The sequence below is a fragment of the Cyprinus carpio genome, chromosome A17, assembly GCF_018340385.1.
Source record: "Cyprinus carpio isolate SPL01 chromosome A17, ASM1834038v1, whole genome shotgun sequence".
Lineage (NCBI taxonomy): Eukaryota > Metazoa > Chordata > Actinopteri > Cypriniformes > Cyprinidae > Cyprinus > Cyprinus carpio.
Genome location: NC_056588.1, coordinates 4,065,887 through 4,087,854, shown reverse-complemented (window position 1 = coordinate 4,087,854; position 21,968 = coordinate 4,065,887). Strand labels below are relative to the sequence as shown.

Genomic DNA, 21,968 nt, shown 5'->3' with positions numbered 1-21,968 from the left:
TCACGGTGACTTGATATAATTTATGTATTTTTTTAGCGGCTTTTATTTTGACAGCCTTATTTTGAAGTCAAAAAGCGTGACCCGGAAATATTCTATAACTTGTTTTCCGGTGCTGAAGTGCTAATAAAGCGAAACGCGTTTTATTTTCCTAGTGTTTTACTCGAAATAAGAAAAATGAATCGAAAAGATGATTATGATTCATATGAGATTGAAGAGCCAAGCGACGAGGAAGGAGTCGGAAGCAGGTAAATAACAGAAAACATTCTCTCACGTGCAAACATGTAAACAAACAGATGTGAACACCAGCAGCTATGTAGGATTAGCCGATGTAGTTTTACTTTATGTGCCTTATGTATGTTAGAAATACATTGGTATTAGTATACATGGTTATTTAATAGCATTTCCTTAAACATGAGCATCATAAACGCTCTTCAGAGATCAGATTGAGACAGTGTTTTTCTTCAGTTCTGAGGATGAGCTGGATATTCTTCTGAACGGGACCCCGGAGCAGAAGAAGAAGCTGATCAGAGAGTATCTGACGGGGGAGAGCGAGTCCTCCAGCGGAGATGAGTTTGAGAAGGAGATGGAGGCCGAGCTCAGCAGCACCATGAAGAGCCTGGAGTGCAGCTGGACGGCATCTTCAGCTCAAGGTCTCACAAACACACATTTAAAATGTAACTATAACAATTATAACAGTAAATGAACTCAACATTTCATGTACAGGTCAAACATCAGGGACCAGTGACAGCACTTCCACAGCAGACAAGCAGCAGACGCAGGAGTATGACAGCATTTACTTTGACTCAGACTCGGATGAAGAAGGCACAGCTGGTAATCAATCAAAAAGCAAAAAAAAATATTTTTTTGAATATTGTACATCAAGAGTAACAGCTGGTGATATGGTTAAGTTTTGAGATCACGAATTACAAAAGAATGTTTTATTTCAAAGGTTTTCAAAAATGGAAGAGATCAAAGTTAGAATTACAAAAGGTTCGGTTTAAAACAATTAATGATATTTATCCATGTGGTACATTTTTAAGAGTCAGGTGGTGTTATTTTTACATTAAAAACAAAAACAAAAAAGATCTGAGTAAGTGCTTTTGAGACAGAATGGATGAATTGTTGTTTGCAAACAGTCTAATAGGCTACTTGATTTTGCTTATCACATTAAGTTTTTTTTTTTTTTAATGCAAAAAAAGAAAAAAATGGGGTTGAATTTTTGTGTAAAATCATTTTGATTCTTGGCAAGTTTTATTTACAGTGGGGAAAATATTTATTTGATCCCCTGATGATTTTTTTGATGAAGTTTGCCCACTTACAAAGAAATGAAGGGTCTGTCATTTTTATGGTCGGTTTATTTTAACGTATAGAGACAGAATACCAACCAAAAAATCCAGAAAAAACACATTATATAAAGGTTAGAAATTTATTTGCATTTCAGTGAGTGAAATAAGTATTTGATCCCCAAGCAAAACATGACTTAATACTTGGTAACCCCCTAATTTATGTATCTATCTATATATATATATATATATATATATATATATATATATGTGTATATATATGTATATACATATATGTGTGTGTGTGTGTGTGTATGTGTACTATATACATATATATATCTGTGTATGGTGTATATATATATATCTATATATATATATATATATATATATATATATATATATATATTAGTGCTGTCAAATGATTAATCGCATCCAAAATACGTTTTTGTTTACATAATATATGAGTGTGTACTGTGTATATTTACTATGTATCATAAATACAAACACATGCATGTATATATTCAAGAAAAATTTTATGTTTATATGTTCAGTATATTTACAGTATATATAATATAAAATATAAGAATTTAAATATATACATGTAAATATTTTTTAAATATATACTGTGTGTGTATTTATATATACATAATAAACACAGTACACATACACATAATATGTAAACAAAAACTTTTATTTTAGATGCGATTAATCATTTGACAGCACAGCACTGCTACTAAAAATATATATATATATATATATATATTATTTTTTTATTCAGTGTTTGTTGGATTTATTGATTGTGTTTAACAATAATGTGTAATGAGGTAAAGAGAGTAATAAAGGGTAAATAATTTGTTGATGTGATTTTCTGTGCTGTATCAGGCAGCTCTCGGGGACTGAGGAGGAAGCAGCGCTCTGTTCTCACAAATGATGAGCTGTTATACGACCCAGACGAGGATGATCGCGACCAGGCTTGGGTGGATGCAAAAAGAAAAGAGTAAGCTTTTGTGACTAAAAAATGTAAGTTAGCAAGTGGTTGTGACGTTCAGAGCTTATTTCTATTTTTCAATGCAGATACAGAAATCAGAGGCGGCTGCCACCATCAGCAAACAGAAGAAACAAACCACCCGCTGTTCCGAGCAGTGACGCGGTCCTCAACTGTCCGGCCTGTATGACCACCCTGTGCCTGGACTGTCAGAGGTACGGTCACATTCAGTTCATAATGCAGTGTGAGATTCTGTGAAGATTTTTATTTAATAAAAGTCTTCTCGACCCACAGGCATGAGAAATATCGGACGCAGTACAGAGCAATGTTCGTGATGAACTGCACAGTCAACAAAGAGGAAGTGCTGCGCTATAAAACCGCCAATAAGAGAAAGCAGAACCGGCACAGAAAGAAGGCCCGTCAGGAGACCACGTGCACATCCACAGAGGCTGAAATGGAGTCGAGTGCAGGTCTGACTGATGCACGCTTGGCAGGGATGGATGAAGAAGAGACATATCACCCAGTCAAATGCACAGAATGCTCCACTGAAGTGGCAGTGTATGATAAAGACGAGGTGTATCATTTCTTCAACATCCTCGCAAGTCACTGCTAAGAACATTTACTGGACTTATAAATCCAAACCACACATTTTGGTTGGTGTTAATGTTGTGCATCACCAGGCAACTTTGCTGTAAAGTGCACGTAGAGAAAGATATAAAAGTTTTTTGGGGAAAGGAATGTGGCTAGACATGATTTTATTTATAAGGCTTTTATTTGATTTATATTCTGTTGTTGTAAAATGTAAACACTTTCATGTGATCCACTTCATGTAAATTACATTTCATATTTGCATAAAAGTTGTTCTAGTGCCTCAGATATGTTCTTCCCTTTTATTAAATTGCATTTTTATACACAGTAGAGGGCATGGAATTGATTCAAATTGAACAGAAGTGACATATGAACATGTTTTAAGCTTTTTTTATTAGCCTGCTGGAAAAGCATTTAGCTAAACACTTATTATATGCTCTCGGTTTCATGGAAATAAATATATTCATTTTGATTTTATAGAAAATTAACTTCCTAACAATTATGACGGCATCTTTGTGAAGTATGTATGTCGATATTAAAGTTTTGCGTGTTGTCGCACTTTTTTTATCGGGACTTTTATTTTGTTACTCTAAGTTCTTTTCTAGCGCACGACTTTTATTTTGTTATGAACCGGAAAGGGAGCGGTGGAACCAACACGGGCCGGGAGAAAATATGGCGTTAGGAGATGCCTGGAAACAATTATCTTGGTTTTATTACCAATATTTGCTCGTAACAGCGCTGTATATGTTGGAGCCTTGGGAGAGAACTATCTTCAGTATCCTTTAAAAATAAAATAAATAAAGCGCTTTTTATGTGTTAAGAAGCAACATTTGAGAAGAGTTCCTACCTCCACGCAAGGTATCAGGTTGTTTCCTTACCTGTATCGTACGATTGAGTAAATATTTGTATAATATATTTAAATGTGGTCTGAACCTCAGCGAATGAATGCATTTTCATCCAGAAGGCTGGTTTGCTGATCGTAAATCTATTCTGTCTAATTATTAGGATCTTAATTTCGCTGTAACCAGACGCACTTGCTTCATTCACTCTTCTGCAGTGAGGAACATGTTTTACTGCGATCAGACAAACTAATGTCAGCGGACTTGTTTTAGTGCTGTCTTTGAATATTGGTAATCTTTGTAACGTTAAAATGTGTATTTTTTTTATTTCATTCATAATTCCTTTAAATGTTAGAGTTTTGCTGTATTTGGAGCCACAGATAATCGATGTTTAACACATACACTATTTTTAAAAATAATATATATTTTTATTATTAGTCTGCTGATGATAAAAATTACATTTTGATGCTAAATGCCACAACTATTCACTAGATGTCACTCATGGTTTCCTTTAAGTGTTATTCAAGTACCAATGAGATACTATTATACTTTATTAATTTTCTAAATTGTATTTTATTTTTATATTTTCTGTTTTTTATTTTCATTTGAAAGTTTTGTTATTTTTTTATATATATATCTATATAGTTTGAATTATTTTTTATTTCAGTTTTAGTTAAATTTTATTTCAAGTCAAAAAAAAAAGAAAAGTTTTTATGGTTTTAGTATACTATAATAAAAAAAAAAAAAAAATAACCCTGTTTCCTTCTGCAAAATAATTTCCTTAATACGACTGTCAGATTCTCTCCTGGTCACAGTGGCAGCGATGGCCATCTACACTGGTTATGTGTTTATGCCTCAGCACATAATGGCCATATTACACTATTTTGAAGTGGTCCAGTGACGTCATCAGCCGGGACCATCGGGATGCTCGCCACCTCTGCCTGGTGGTGCTTTAGAACTGTTCACTACGATGTTTGTGATTTACTTCAAGCGAGGACACTTGTGTATGTTGGAGACCAGCGCTGAGGAGCGTGATTAAGGCCTGGCTAATTATGTGTGAAGAGCACATACTGTCCTTGCTAGAAATACACCATTTTAAGACTTTTTTTGTTTTTTAAATAATGCTTCTTGTTTAGTTTCATGACAGTGGTTTATTCAGATGATAAATATTTTTTCTGATATAAATGTGTATATTTAATTGTATACATATTTGTAAAGTTTTATAGAGATTTATTTTGGCTGACCTGAAATGATTTGGTTTGTGGACTGATGAATTAGATACTGTTTTTGTCACCACTGGAAATCTATTTTTATCAGATGCCTGCGAGTCATGCGGTAAATAATTACCTGCGCTGATGTGATGTCATTGTGGATACTTCAGACCTGGTTGCTCAGGTCATAAACCCCCCCCCCCCCCCCCAAACAAAAACACTTAAATAAACTCTTTCTTTAATTGGTTTATATGATTGAGGCGTTTAATCAGCACATACTCAGTAAAATTGTTTATTTTACTTTGTGTGGAAGTAAAACATATTTTGAGGTATGAAAGTTTTTTTAAATAATTCTTTTTCTTTTATCTATAGTTTTGACGCATTTGACTGTAAATTTGCATGTATTTCATCAGTAGGTAAAAATTAACATGAATAACATGCTATTATCTGGCCATTAGTTATGAAATACAATACTAGTTATTGTATCCCTGAATTAAAAGATTAAATCTTGAATATATTAACATGATTGTGTAATAAAGATTTTATCCATTTCAAATGATAAATATATGTCCCCTTTGTGCTTCAAATATAATTCTGATCTAAATATTTTAATAAATAACTTACTGTATATATATATATATATATATATATACATATATACACACACACACACACATACATACACTGTGTATAGAAAATAATCACCACCTTTACAATAATCACATTTTGTTGCTTTGCAGCCTGAAATGAAGACAGACAGTTTTTGTTTTATCCAGCTGTATTTATTCAGTGCAACTTATAACATCCAAGTGAAAGATTTAACACCAACATGTCAGAAACCCCCCCCCCCCCAAAAAAAAAAAAAACAGAATCACGGAGTTAGAAAAAGGATCACCCCCTTTGTGTCAGTATTTTGTTGAACCACCTTTTGCTTTAATTACAGCCTTTAGTCTGTTGGGATACGTTTCTACTAACTTTGCAATATTTGCCCACTCTTCTTTGCAGAACTACTCAAGTTCAGTTAAATGTGATGGTGACTGTTTGTGGACTGCAGTCTTTCAGTCATTCCACAGTTTTTAATGGGGTTTAAGTCTGGGCTCTGACTAGGCCATGCAAGGACATTCACCTTTTTCTCCTTCAGTCACAGTGTGCTCAGTTTTGCTGTGTGTTTTGGGTCATTGTCATGTTGCAAGGTAAACCTTCCCATTGACAACTTTCTGGCAGAAGGCAGCAGATTTTCCTCAAGAATTAATATTTTCCTTCTATCCTGACGAGTGCTCCAGTCCCTGCTGCAGAGAAACACATGCTCTACTGTAGGAATGCTGTTATTTGGATGGTGAGCTGTATTGGATTTCCACATGAAATATCGTCTGGTGTTAATAATAAATAATTCAATTTTAGTCTCATCTGCCTCAGAATCTTCAAGGTGTGTTTTGGCAAATAAGTTCTGTGTTGTACCAAATACATCAACTTCTTAATAATTTTTCAGTGATTTTTCAGAAAAAAATTGTATCCATCTCCTGACTTGTGCCTGTCCACTACTTTATCCCAGAGATGTTTTGACAGTGCCATAGTTGATTGTTTGCTTCAGTTGCACTACCAAGACCTGAAATGCTCCAGGAAAGCTCAATTCATTCAGATACAACCAAAATTATCAAAAATTAACACATATGAAGTCAAAATCATTTTTTTTCCACCTAGAACAGTGATGTAAGTGTCAGTGTTATATATGGTTACTGTAACTTCAAAATTAAAATTAAAACAAGCTATCTTACGTGTAACTTCAAAATGAAATGTAAATGTAACTTCAAAATTAAAACAAAACAACAAAAAAAAAAAAATTAAAAAAATTTGAAAAGTATGCAGCTATAAAAAAAAATTAATATTTTTTTTATTTGTTTGCCAATATATACATTAGTGAAATGTGCTCATTTATTTTAAGAAAATTTTCAAAAATTCTTACACTGATATTTGAGTGAGGTCTGTTTTAAAATTGTACAAATAAAGACTGTCTACACGAGACAGTGAAAAAACTTTACTGCACAAGCATTTGCAAAGCTACTGCTCACTGAACAACTGTCTACACGAGACAGTGAAAAAACTTTACTGCACAAGCATTTGCAAAGCTACTGCTCACTCAAAACACCACCACTCATAATAGTACAACAAGCAATCAACAACAACAATAACCTCTTCTCTTCACAACAATTATTATAAAAAAAACAACAAAACAAAAAACAAAACAACGCCTTTCCTTAATTTAAAAAAAAGAAGGAAAAAAAAGAAATCTGTTTAATCAGTCCCTCAATTCAAGCCTCAAAACTGCTTAAGTTTCATTTAAGCATATCTCTTGGTTTTATTAGTGAAAAGTTCTCAATATTTTCCATATAACACTGAACCGCAATTTCTTTAATAAAATACACACTATTTTTAATTATCACCTTATTTTTAAAAATGAAAATTACAAGACCCATGATAAATTTTTTACAGTGTTCTTATACCAAAAAATGGCTGTTAGATTTGTAATAATAATAAAACAAATAATAATCCTGTTCTATTCCCCTTGCTAAATTCATGCAATACATGTGTGCTATAAATATTTAAAATATATATTTGTTAAGAGCCGGGACAACATGAGCATATGTGATTACATGTGCATGACTACGTGTCTCGGCACGTATACAAACCACATTTCAATAGGAGGACAATATTTATCAGTTGTTTACAATGGTTATCAGGGTTAAAACATTTAGTTAACCTACAATACACATTACACTATGTTTCTGTGAAATACTTTGTTTTCTTCACCAAGTTGATCTATAAATATTGATCTTTTCCAAACAGGTGTAACTGAAGATATATATGAATCTGTTTAGTTTACAGTCAGCTTTGACACAGCATTTAATGACATCATGTCCAGCTCTCAGATTCATATCATTGAGATGAGCTCAAAATGACAATAGCAGCTGGTTACACTTTAAACTACAGGATGAGGGTGTTCTCACGTACGCCATCACGGGTCGTCTGGAGTTTGCACTCAAGCACAGCAATGTCCTGCTAGAGTTGCAATTCTAAGAAGAAGCAATTGGGCAAGGCAGCATTTCAGCTGTTTAACTGTTGGCACATACACATCCAGTTCAACTTATATGGCACTTTCAACTCTTAAAGGAATAGTTCACCTCCCCCCAAAAATGAAAATTTACATACCCTCAGGTCATAAATTGAGAGACATTTACCATTTCATCACTTGCTCATCAATGGATACTCTGTAGTGAATGGGTGCCATCAGAATGAGATTCCAAACAGCTGATAAAAACAATTAACATCTTGTGAGGTTAAAAGCTGCATGTTTGTAAAAAACAAATCCATCAAGACTTTTTAAGTTCAAACTACTGCTTCCGTCTAAAATTTTGTCTGAATCAGGAGAGAAACATGCCCAGATCCAGCACTGTTTACAAGCAAAAATTTGTTGGTGGATTTTGATGTGAGAGTGACAGGTTTAGAGTTAAAATGCCTCACTTCACAAGATGTTAATTGATGGACTGTAGTCATGTGGATTACATGTGGAGTTTTTATCAGCTGTTTAGACTCTCATTCTGACGGCACCCATTCACTGCAGAGGATCCGTGGATGAGTAAGTTATGTAATTCAAAATTTCTCCAAATCTGTTCCGATGAAGAAACAAATGAATCTACACCTTGGATGGCCTAAGAGTACATAGTAAACTTTCATTTTTGGGTGAACCATTCCTTTAAAGATAAACACAAATCAGGAAAGACATTATTATTCTGCCCCAAACCAAAATCAGGTGCAGGCTTGGCTGAATGCAAAATACAAAACAGTTGTAAAAGCATTCATGCACTTATATTATTGATTTTACCTAACTTATACCCATGGAAAGACTGAGGTGAACTGACGCATGTTGTAACATCTGAATTTACATCACAACATCATTTCATATTCCATTGTGCAACATGTGGGTTCCCTCTGACCTTTCTGTCTGCAGAAACCAAAGCCAACAGATAGCTGTCATTTGGGTCAGTACAAACATCATGTCTGTGATATGGCTTTAATTATTTCCATGCTGTTTTCAGCAAATCAACATGCATTCTGTGGTGTTTCAAGCCATTTCAGAGCCACATCACATTCAGATCTAGAGAAAAAGAATGATTGACATAACCGTAATAGAAAGTGAAAATAGACTTCCAGTTAACAATATAAACACAGTTGAGATTTGATGATAAACTAACTAACTGTGACTAGTTTAACTGGGGTATGTGTATCTAAAGGTGAATGACTGGCAAAGCTTCTTTTCGAATTTCTCCAAATTTAAATCTTTTTCACTTTTAAAACATAAGTTATGATAAAAAAAAGAAATATTTAAGATTCTGCATTATTTCTAGGTTAAAAATGTGTTGCTCATCATGGTATAAACAACCTTTGTACAGAAGATCAGATTTTCTTAATTTTTAATAATAATAATAAAAATACATTATCATTAGTATTATTATTATTATTATTAATTAAATTAAATGATGATGATTATTATTATAACTGCATTTTTAATGGCTCAGTGACACTTACTGACATGCTAGTATTACATGAATGACTAATGCAACCTGAAAAATAGTTATTAGAATTTACAAGAAAAATGTGTTGTTGTTTTTTTTTGGGTTGTTTTTTTTAAATCTGGAAATATATTTTTGTTATACTTTGTATAAGTTATGATACAAAACATATCTTTATTATTACTATTATTATGTAAAAACAACACAAACAACAGCAACATAAATAAAGTATCATTATTATAACAGCATTTTTAATGGCTCAGTGACACTTACTGATTTGTATGGATTACATTTACATTACATTTACATTTAGTCATTTAGCAGACGCTTTTATCCAAAGCGACTTACAAATGAGGACAATGGAAGCAATCAAAAAACAACAAAAGAGCAATGATATATAAGTGCTATAACAAGTCTCAGTTAGCCTAAACACAGTATACATAGCAAGGGCTTTTAAATAATATAATAAATAAAAAGAAAACAGATAGAATAGAAAAAGAATAGAGCAAGCTAGTGTTAGAAGATTACATGAGTGTTATTGTTTTTGACATTCACATTTATGCTTTTCCCTCCAAGACATATAAGATGTAATTATCTTTCATCAGTGAACATCTGTAAATGCATTTTATGATTTCTTTCTTTTTTTTAAGTTAATATTTAAAACAAAGTTAAGCCATGATTAAGCTAAAGAATAAATATTTAAGATTCTACACTATTTCTAGGTTAATCCTAATAATAATAATAATAATAATAATAATATTTTTATTCATAAATGATTATCATAACAGCATTTTTAATGGTTCAATGACACAGGAATAATGCATCATGACAAGGAGGAGTTATGACTGTTATTGACATTGACATTCATGCTTTTCTCTGCAGGGCATATAAGAAGTAATTATCCTTCATCAGTGAAAATCTTGTCTGTCCAGGCTTGTGTAAGCTCTAAATTAGGCTTTGACACATGTGATGGTGTTCACGTACTCAGACTCTCCCCTTTCATCTGATATGAAGTGCGCGCTCGGCACTTCTGCTGCACTCGACTCGATGGCAGAATATCAAGGAAATCAGACTGCTGACCAGACCTCTGAAGACCAAACCATCAGAAATGATCCGCACAGGTGTCCAGATGAAACCAGTGGACGCATGGAGCTGCCCAAAGAGCTCAGGAAGCCCCGCAGTAACCGGGCAAAATCTAAAGAACACAAACGACTGAACACACACAAACTAGTCTTGCAATACATCGTCCCGTGCATGAACACCTACGGCTTGTGTATAGTTGATCATTTTCTAGGGGACAGGATCGGAGAGCGCGTTGTGCAGGAGGTGAAGCGCATTCATCAGAGTGGCAACATGCAGGATGGACAGTTAGTGAGCCAAAAACTAAACAAAACCAAATCTATTCGAGGGGACAAGATTGCATGGGTCGATGGCACCGAAAGCGGCTGCCAAAACATTGGCTATCTGCTGACCCGAATGGACAAGATCATCACGTGCGCAGACGGCAAAATGGACAAGTTCAAAATCAGAGGAAGACATAAGGTGAGTGTTGCTCATGCACTTTACCTCATTGAGCTGCTCCTAAAGTTTCCTAGGCATCTAAACATGACAAGCTTAAAACAATCTGTATGCTTTGGAAATAGGCCTATATGGTGCGTGCAGTTGCACAAGCAATTCGTCTTTAAAAGACAATTCTAAAAGAGATGCAATGCAATTTTAAAGTTGACCATAAGAGATGCACGTGTAACCTGTTTGTATTTGTAAGTCTGTAAAAAAGCTTTAAGAGCTCACAGAAGAGCTGTGTTTTAAACTTCTTGAAAACGCCCCTTTCTTCACATACGAGAGATTTGTGCGCGTACATGCGGCTCCTCGGATCCTCAATGGCGGTGGCATGACTATAAAATGAGCTCATAAACGTCACGTACAATGTCACATACTCTAATTACAAGACACGGTCACTGAGATAAAAGCATTGGTGATCTCATTTACATTATTGTTATATTTTTCCTTCCTCGTGAAGTGTTTGGCATGTGAAGCTTGCATTAGATCAGTCTCGCATCTCTTGCTGTGTCTGACCCGGCTGGGCGTTACAGACGTTAGATCGGCACAGTTGTGTTGAACTCGTAGAAATACAACACCACGGTAGAGTGGCATGAATGCAGGAATATGTTGTCTTTAATGGGCGGGGCTTAGGAGCAAAAAAAGAAAAAAACAAAACAAAGAAAAAGTAAACGCATATGCATCATATGTGTTTTTATTTTCAATTTTACATTTTGTCAATGCACTTGATTTTTTTAAAACTAATTAGTTTCCTATAATTAGCCTACGTATTAAATATAAAAAGTACAAATATTGTTCAATTTTTTTTATTTGCATTTACATTTTAAAAAAGCGACTTACAGTAGACGGACATTAGCAATTCATCAAAGAGCCAAACAATTTTTTTTGTTTTATTTGTTTCTACATCGTTATATTATTTTAGTTTCTATTTACATTACATTTTAGAAAAAAATTACTTAGCTTATAAAAGACAAACATTAGTAATTCACAGAACCAAACAATATTTGTTCCTTTATGTTTTAATTTGTTTCTATATTGTTTACTATTTTATTTGTAATTCATTTTAATTATTTTAATTAATTTATTTACATTTACATTTTAAAAAAGACTTACAAAAGACGAACATTAGTAATTCGTCACAGAGCCAAACAATATTTGTTTCTCTATATAGAAACAATATAGAAACAAATACAAGCAATATTCGTTTCTATTTTATTTTAAAATATTTATTTAGCCTACATTTACATTTTTTTTTTAAAAAAAGCGACTTACAATAGATTAATATTAGCAATGCGTCACAGAGCCAAACAATATTTGTTTTTTATTGTATTTTTTAATTAAAATGTATTTTTATTTACATTTACTTTTTTCTTTTTCTTTTTTTTTTTTTATAAAAACGACAAACAATTCGTCACAGAGCAAACATTTCAAGGGTCACTTTACCCATCAAAGAATGCGTAATATTAACACCTCATGTAGGCTAGTCTTTTTCCATTTCAATGGATAAAGTATCTCAGTGTTACTTTTCATATGTTAATAATGTTTCAGACTACCTCTGAAGTAGCACGTAGGCGGCGATATCACGTGACACGCGTTCTTTTTCTCTGCGTTGTTCAGGATGGCTCGTTGATAATTTAAACATTTCATAGCGATTTCAGAGGACAGTTGCCATTTGTTTGTAAGGTTCCAATCTACAAAATTATCACTTTCAAAATAATTTACTTTAAAGTAGGCTATACAAGTGCCACCACTCTCCAGTAAGACAAAAATATCCTGAATTTTGAACGCGGATGAATGGAGGATGCGGCTTTCTGAGCCGCCAAGCGCCCCCTATAGGAAGACAACTCTTGGGTTACATGAAACATGCATCATCCAGCTCTTAACTGTTGAATTTACGCGCACTGAATGGGTTTTTCACATGAATATCCGCCCACTGAAGCGCGACACACATTCTGCACGTTCCACATGCGCCGCAGGTGCGCTGCGCTCGGATCCTCTGGCGCTCATGGACCCTCACACAGATCGATTATAAAGCCCACCTACAGCCCCGTCTGCTGCCTGTGGCATTCGTTACCCGTTTCTTGAGGGCTACTTTGAAAAACATTCGTTAATTTGAATGCAACGAGCTCTGGACAAAATGCCATTTCTTCAGCACGCACTGGACTCGCAGTTGGAGAGTTTGGCTTTGGAGCAAGTGGCCCCGGCTCTGTTGGACCGAGGTTTCTTTTACGTCGATAATTTTCTGGGGGACATCGCGGGCCACATGGTTCTGGGTCAGGTCAAACGCATGCATTCCTGTGGGCTTCTCAACGACGGCCAGCTGGCCAGAAGAAGCAATGGAGTTTGTAGAAGAAGCATCAGAGGAGATAAAATAACATGGGTTAACGGGACCGAGAGCGGCACGGAGGCTGTCAATTTCTTATTAACACTCATAGACAAACTCATTTCTCTGTGTATGGGTCGACTAGGCAAAAGTATTCGTGCAAGGTCAAAGGTAAGCTTTACTGCACTTCGAAGTGCTAAGAATGTATCGAATGAATTACGTAATTAATTGATGAAACGTTTTTATAGTAACTTAATTAATAACACTAACAACTTGATACAGTTCTCATCAGATCATAAAAGTGTTTTCAGTTAGAAGTGTTATGAAACTTTGATTCATATTGTCGTATCTGTTTTTTTGTGGCATGTATTTTTTTATTTATTAATATTTTATATGTGTATGACTTTTATAGTCTATACTCGCTGGTAAGCTTTTATAATAACTTTCCTTAAAAGCAAATTAGTCATTAATGAATGTACAGTTCACAAGTTAATAGTTTCAAACAGTAATAAAGTTGTTGTTAATTTTGATGTGTATATTCATAAACAAATAGCCTTTTGCTGATGAAAATATACCAAGCATTAAAATCTTTGTTAACAACTTATTTATTAAATGTAATAATAATAGTATTACAGTTAGGCTACATACATACATACATATAATTATATATATATATATATATATACACACACACACACACACACACTCTGCCGTTCAAAAGGTTGAGATCAGTAAGACTTGTAAAGTCTCTTATGCTCATCAGGGCTGCATTTATTTGATCAAAAATACAGAAAAAAAAAACAGTAGTCTTGCTAAATGTTATTACAATATAAAATAATGGTTTCTTTTTTAATAACCTTTAAAATATAATATATTTCTGTGATACAAAGCTGAATTTCCATCAGCCATTACTCCAGTATAAAGTGTCACATGATCCTTCACAAATTATTCTAATACGCTGATTTATTATTAGAATTATCAATGTTGGCAACAGTTGTGCTGCCAAATATTTTTTTTGGAAACTGCGATACTTTTATCAGGATCATGATGAATAAAAAATTTAAAAGAACAGCATTTAATCAAAATATAAATATTTTCTAACAATATAAAGCTTTGCTATCACTTCTTAACAATTTAACACATCCTTGCTGAATTAAAGTTTTAATGTCTTTCAAAAAAAGAAAGAATAAAAATGTACTGATCCCAAACTTTTGAACGGTAGTGTATATTGTTAGAAAAGATTCGTATTTTAAATAAATGCTTTTCTTTTTAACTTTTTATTAATCAAATAATCCTGAGTATCACAGGTTTTAAAAAATATTAAGCAGCACAACAGTTTCCAGCACTGATAATAAATCATCATATTAGAATGATTTTTGAAGGATCATGTGACACTGAAGACTGGAGTAATGATGCTGAAAATTCAGCTTTGATCACAGGAATAAATTCGATTTGAATGTATACTAAAATAGAAAAATGTTATTTTACATCATAATAATATTTCACAATATTACATTTCATCCTGTATTTTTTATAAATGCAGCCTTAATGAGCATAAGAAACTCCTGAAATAAAACATAAAATAAACATTCTGATCCCAAACTTTTGACCGGTAGTGTGTGTGTGTGTGTGTGTGTGTGTGTGTATATATATATATATATATATATATATATATATATATATATATATATAATATATATATATATATAATATATGTAACATATAACATAACAAATATACAGTATATAAGCTTATGTATGCATGCCACAGTTCAAAGGTTTGGGGTCAGTAAGGTGTTTTTTTAAAAATACAATTTAAATTAACTGTTCTCTATTTTAATATATTTTAACACATGATTTACATTATTTATTTCCGTCATGCAAAGTTGAATTTTCAGCAGCTATTACTGCGTCTTCAGTGTCACATGATCCTTCAAAAATCATCTTAATATGCTAATTTGTTGCTTAAGAAACATTATGATCAATGTTAAAAAAAATTTTTTTTGTGAAAACCATAATATTTTTTTTCAAGATTCTATTAAAAGTTTAAAAGAACAGCACTTAATTGAAATATAATTTTTTGGTAAAATTACAAATGTCTTTACGTTCACTTTCAATCAATTTTAAGCATCCTTGCTGAATACAATTATAAAATTCTTAAAAATCTTACTGACCCAAAAGTTTTGAGACAGTTGTGTATACATGATGAACATTACATTACAACTTGTTGATTATTTATGTGTTTTTAATGATTTCAGAGTACTTTGTTTGTTTATGGGTGAATACAAGTTGTATCTCCTTTAAGCATTAGTTTCTATCTTTGTTTGGCTCTTTGTTTAGAGCAGTTACAGTAGAGTGATTTGGCACACAGTCTTTACTGTGCCTGCTGATGAATGGCAGCGATAGGCTTTCAGTTTCTGCTGTTGTGAAAAGTACGTGACTCCTCTCACTGCACTGCTGTACTCTGGGTTACAGGAGGCCCTTAGTGAAGCAACAGGATGTTCAAGAGCCACTTTTACCAAAGCCAGCTGTGGACACTGGCTATTTTCTATTTTTGTTTGTCTTGCTTTTCTCTTATTTTGTAGTCTGCTGAATGAAAGTAAAACAAGTGATTTATCATTAAGAGGCAATAACACAAGAAGTACAAGTAATCCAAAGTTTCAAACATTGTCCAGAAGATAGGAATTAGCAAATAGTGAAAGAAAAAAGCAAATAAACTGAATAATCTTAACATAAACTAAAATATTCGTTGTTGCTCTAAAACACTTTTTTGTCTGTCATCTGTTCCAAAACCTTACTGACGTCATAATCCCTAATAACAAAATGACAGCCTTGATAGTAAAAAAAGCACTTCAGAATAAATTAATTGTTTTAGTGCAATTCTTCTTCTTTAGTAAGCGGATAAACAGTATTATCATTTCTTAAATCAGTGTTTTGAAATGGTTAAGTGTGATGAATCAGAGCTCTGGATTGTGTACGTTAGTTGGCCGTCACAGCTGAAGTCTGTGTGGTGCTGTAGACTCACGCTCAACACGTAGCACTGTCATTAAACCCTCAGCGCACTGGCTGCTGGCCAAGCTTACTCTCTTTAGCCACGCATGTACACACACACTCGCGCACGCACACACTTCCTCCTGCTCTCTGTGCAGCTGCATGTTTACATTGCGCTATGACGCCAAACTTGCGTATGTACTCTTGTTGTGGGAACGTGATCATGATAAAGACTTGTCTGCAGAAATGTAAACATGGGCACCAGTGACTGTTACCCCCACTGTGTGTATATATGTGAGGGTTGGGAGGGGTTAACCGGGATCTGCTGAGAGGAGAAATAAAGTACTTTGTTTTGAACATTATAATAGTATTTTGTAATAGTAAATCTGAGATTTTGTACTAATAATCATACCAAGATGGAGCCGATGCTTTACTTTAAAGGTGACATATCATGAAAATCTGACTTTTTCCAGTTTTAAGTGCTATAACCAGGTCCCCGGGGCTTCTACCAACTCAGGAAACATGAAAAAGATTAATCCAGTAACTTTGTTTTGGTAAGCCTTTTTCTGCAAGCGTCTGAAAAAACAAGCGCGTCAGATTTCGCTCCCTTTGTGACGTGGCAAAGGGATCTTATTATAATATCACCGCCCATTTAAATGCATGTTTCCACTCACGGTGATGGTAAAGTTCGAGCAAAGCATGCAAACTGTTCTATCGTTAGCTGCACAGACAAGCACAGAACGCTATTTAGAGTCCCAGCCTCTGAGGAGAAAAGAGAGCAGTGGATTTATTTATTTACTGTATATTACCCATAGACTGTTAAAAAAGATGGACGACGCGTCTCCACTTCCTTTCTTTATAGAAAAGTGAAGCCAAAGCATCTCAGTATGGCCGCTGCCATCTTGAGTAAATTACATAATTTGGAGCCAGAGTCTGTGCAGTAGAGATTCATTTCCTGCCCAAACTCCCGCAGAACCAATCAACCATAACGACATTCCCCGTTTTTATAGCATCAAATTACTAGCTAAAATCAAACTTATCACAAAAACAAACAATTTAACATATATCAGTGTCATAACAAATTCCTTAAATGACCAAAACCATCTTTCGGAAAATTGTATTGGAAATGTAAGTCCCATTTGTTTACATGGAGAGGGTGGGGTTTATGACCTGTACTGCAGCCAGCCACCAGGGGGCGATCAAAGAGCCCGCAGCTTCACTTTTTAGGATGTGTGAGGCACAGCCAATATTACCCTGCTGCCATGCAGATATAATATAAACATGCAATCTCTTTCCCAGGTGTTTACCTTCACATAACAGACTGTTTTTGTAACTCGTGTGTTTTAACATAAACTTGTGTGTATTTGACAGTTTAAGCGGAATAAGACATGAAAGAGAAATTAGTTTAGTACTAACATGCCGTGTGCCTTTCTGTGTGTGTGCCTCGGATGTGTGCGCTCAGAAATTTAAACTAATATGACTATAAAATGCATGTTTTCATTGCTATAGACGTGATAATCAAAACCAAACAGATGTTTGTTTTTTTTTAATCAGAGTATCTGACCTATGAGCTGTAAAGGCACAGCCGTATTATGGAAAAGGGGGCGGGGAGCTAAATGCAAAAGCTCATTTGCATTTACAGATACATGCATGAAAACAGTGTTTTTCTGCTTTCTCTAAAAATAGGCATTTTCAAAATGATATAATAAATGATCTGTGCGGTATTTTGAGTTGAAACTTCATGGACACATTCTGGGGACACCTGAGATTTATATTACATATTGTAGAATGGGGCATAATAGATCACATTTAAAGGAATAGTTTACTCAAAAATGAAAATTACTCACCCTCAGGCCTTTCAAGATGTAGATGAGTTTGTTTCTTTATCTGATTTGGAGAAATGTAGCATTACGTCACTTGCTCACCAATGGATCCTCTGCAGTGAAAGGATGATGTTAGAATTAGAGTCCAAACAGCTGAAAAAAACATCAAAATAATCCACAAGTAATCCACACCACTCCAGTCCATCAGTTAATATCTTGTGAAGTGAAAATCTGCATGTTTGTAAGAAACAAATCCATCATTAAGGTGTTAAACTTTAAACCATTGCTTCTGGCCAATACGAAACCACAATCCATATAATGCTTGCTCCATGCAAGTGAACTATTGCTTTTATAAATAATAAACATATATTAATGCATCAGCTTTTGATAATTTATCAAGTTAATTTTTCAAATACTTTTGTTAGTCAAAAAAAAAGTGCACCATGTACGGATGTGACAAGAAAATTTATTATTTTTGTTTTTTCTTCTTCTTTTAAACTAAACTATTTTATTGTAGTTTAGACTTTCATAATAACCAAATCCCAAAATATTTCGTCGGTTTTCTAATTGTAGGTTTGTTTGGTATATTATGTTTACATGATATATATTGTTTACTGAAACAAAACTTTACAAACCATTTTAGGTTTAAAGTAAATGTACTTTTACATAAACATTTGAAATTAGAGGAAGCTTTTTCAGTTCTGTGTAAAATGTATTGCCACTAAAACAAATAGATCAGATTAAAAATATATTAATTTTATCATAGAAAAGATGCCAATGTGAGCAAAATGTCCATATAGACAATTCAATTTGTCATAACATTTACAAATGACTCTTTTAAGCACCATTTGTTGTTTTATAGTCTGGTAGAACAATTCTTTGTAACTTTGGTAACTTTACAAACTTCATTCTTGTCACTTGTTCAAGAGGAACAGAAATAGTCTTTTCTGGGATAAGATGCACAGTATAATATCTATCAAGCTTAGTTTCATGTGTCTTCTTTTTCAGGCAATGGTGGCTTGTTATCCAGGAAATGGAGCAGGATATGTGAAACATGTAGATAACCCTAATGCCGACGGCCGCTGCGTCACCTGTATCTACTATCTGAATAAAAACTGGAATGCGAAGGTAGACTTTTCAGTAGTTTATTTCAAATGTCATTTCCAAAATATTTATTGTTCAGTGTTAATTAATCAAATGTCACTGTATGTTTTCAGGAGCATGGTGGATTGCTAAGGATCTTTCCTGAAGGAAAACCTTACGTAGCCGACATCGAGCCTTTGTTTGATCGACTTTTGATTTTCTGGTCAGATCGTAGGAACCCTCATGAAGTTCAACCGTCGTATGCTACAAGGTTAGTATTAGCTTTCATACTATAGAACTATATGTCAATATGATTTCATGGAATCTTTGCTAAAGTGTGTTTTGTGCCACAGGTATGCAATCACTGTGTGGTACTTTGATTCAGAGGAAAGAGCTGAAGCAAAACGAAAATTCAGAGATCTGACAGGTTGGTTCAGTGTATATATTTATTTAAATAAATTAGTCTAATTCTAAATATCTAATTGTTTAAACCTTTATATTTCAGCCAACTCACAGGAAGGTTCATCATCTTAACAGAAATACACTGGCCTGTCTCCTCTGAGAGGTTTTCTTTTGTCTACTGTTCTACTTTGCTTTTTTCCCCTCCATTTTTACATTTCTTGTTGCACTAATGGTACCTCTCCCCCCACTTTGTATTTGTGATTTACTATGTTTGAATACGGTTCTTAAAATAAGTGAAGAGTCGTTTGAGTAACCCGCTGCTAATGTAGAGACAATTTTGTGAAAAATGTTGAGAATCTTAATACTGATTAACAGATTACTAGATGTTTATTATAATTAAATTCTTCTTTAAAAAGAAAAACTTTTCAGAGCTATATTGTCTAGATGTGTAAAAAGAAAGTAAAAAATAAATAAAAAAAAATCATATATATATATATTTAGCAAAAATTAAAAAAAAATATATATATTTAGCATATATTTATATATATATATAATGTATATAACACTAGTTTTTTTTTCAGAAATATGTCAACATGCATTATAAATATTTTCTTTTATATGCTGTTATTTGCTGTTTTGTATGTCTTGGCACATATTTTATCATTCTTTGTTTAAAGAACACTTCATTAGAAAGGAAATTTGAAACAGTGGACATGAAGTTGTGTATATGTAGAGGCTTTATTATTTTTGAATGACAGTTTAATGTTGAATGGAGACTCTTTCAAATAGAGGTGTTTATAAAAGTCATTCTGTACTGTGTTCAAAATCCTTTAACAAGCACTTGGTCAGATGATACTGCTTTATTTGTTCAGTCCTTGCGTGGGTTAGTGTTTGAGAGAATTGAATCAGCTTGCATGCAGGTCAGCAATGCTGCTCAACCACACCCTTGGATCAATATTATTTGACAGAAATTTCATAACATTTTGAGCTTCATAAAATGTTTCTTTAACAAAAGTTGTTCTGGAAAAAATCTTAAAACGTGTGAACAGGTTCGTCCATGTACTGTACACAAATTGAGATTTACAACTATTTAAAATGGCCAAATTAAACAATATGTTAAAATGTTTTCAAATGTCCCATTGTTTATATTACTTTTTTTTTCAGTAATAAAGTTTTTCCTTTGGCCATAATTTACCACTAGGTGTCGCTGTGTCCTCATTGTGCTGTTTTATTTAGCGTGGATGCGTACTATTGATATTTAACAGCCATTTTATCCAAATTTTATCACATAAACGCATACAGATAAAATAACTAAATACACATAGTTTCTTTTTGGTTATACATTTTTAGAGTTTTTTTTTTTTTTTTTTTTTTGCTCTATCCTTAATGGTTATCTTTTTTAATTAAAAAAAAGATAAAAATATACAAACACTTTCAGGAAAACATTAACAAGCATTGAAAAAAAAAATCAACGAAGGGAGTAATCATCATCCTTAATGGCTATCTCTGTCTCGCGCATAACAGACGTTTACGTGTAATACGTATAATATAAAGCTCCGCCCGTTTCTGAAAATTGGCGCCGAAAGACAGTTAATTAGCCAAACATCAGTCACAAAACTGATTTAGCGACAACGCTGTAATAAAACTGCACATTACTGTGAACTGTGCGGAAACATGAAGGAACATCTCACTAAAAGAGAAGGTAGGAGCAATAATCGTTCATATTTCTACCGTAGTTCTGTGTAACCGTAGTTTAACTGTGGTGTAATTACCACACAACTAATCATTCACCTCATTAACAATGGTTAGATAACTGCAAACGCGATTTCTATAAAATTAAGTCTTTATGAAACCAATAGTCCAAATATAACTACAACTGTAGCTAAGTTTCCCAGTAGAAAACTGCATGTACACATGAGAAAGATTGCATAAATATACAGTACATAAGTGGTAATTTAAAATATGAAATATATTCAGTAAAGTGAACATTATCCTATCACACTCGCATTTAGTTGTTAGATGGATTTATAAAAGTGATTACGTCTATGAAAATCTGAGACTTTTACGGGTGGCTTTCACAAGAGGTCTCAGCTCCTCATCCCAGAAGATTCCTGTTGAAACAAAAGAGCTCCACAGACGTTATTACTGACTGTAACCTCTAGATGTCACTCTTGTCGTACTGTGAATTTCACAGCTCAGGGGAAACGCTTCTGTGGTTGTAAGATCTCACCGACTTAAAAATCAAATGCCTCCTCAAATACATAAACCTTGTATGCAAGTCTCACATCTAATATGTAAAGTAATATAACACGA

General features: G+C 33.6%; 3 protein-coding genes across 4 annotated transcripts; all 3 read left to right on the top strand.

Annotated features, from left to right (window-relative positions):
* Window positions 1-84: 84 nt before the first annotated feature.
* LOC109052743 (e2f-associated phosphoprotein) lies at window positions 85-5,100 on the top strand. The gene is made up of 7 exons (XM_042773591.1): window positions 85-245; window positions 466-650; window positions 724-831; window positions 2,166-2,280; window positions 2,358-2,483; window positions 2,563-3,631; window positions 4,493-5,100. Exons 1-6 carry the CDS (start codon window positions 175-177, stop codon window positions 2,879-2,881), a joined length of 924 nt encoding a protein of 307 aa, XP_042629525.1. The 5' UTR covers window positions 85-174; the 3' UTR covers window positions 2,882-3,631; window positions 4,493-5,100.
* LOC109052742 (serine palmitoyltransferase small subunit A) lies at window positions 3,499-5,100 on the top strand. The gene is made up of 2 exons (XM_019070158.2): window positions 3,499-3,631; window positions 4,493-5,100. Exons 1-2 carry the CDS (start codon window positions 3,529-3,531, stop codon window positions 4,594-4,596), a joined length of 207 nt encoding a protein of 68 aa, XP_018925703.1. The 5' UTR covers window positions 3,499-3,528; the 3' UTR covers window positions 4,597-5,100.
* Window positions 5,101-10,419: 5,319 nt separating this feature from the next.
* On the top strand, window positions 10,420-20,076 carry LOC109048372 (prolyl hydroxylase EGLN3-like). 2 transcript variants are annotated; one of them, XM_042773587.1, is made up of 5 exons: window positions 10,420-11,016; window positions 19,179-19,298; window positions 19,388-19,524; window positions 19,607-19,680; window positions 19,759-20,076. In XM_042773587.1, exons 1-5 carry the CDS (start codon window positions 10,444-10,446, stop codon window positions 19,785-19,787), a joined length of 933 nt encoding a protein of 310 aa, XP_042629521.1. In that variant the 5' UTR covers window positions 10,420-10,443; the 3' UTR covers window positions 19,788-20,076. The 2 variants fall into 2 exon arrangements, with proteins under 2 accessions (XP_042629521.1, XP_042629522.1); XM_042773588.1 differs by lacking the exon at window positions 10,420-11,016 and adding an exon at window positions 12,975-13,528.
* The last annotated feature ends 1,892 nt before the right edge of the window (window positions 20,077-21,968 follow it).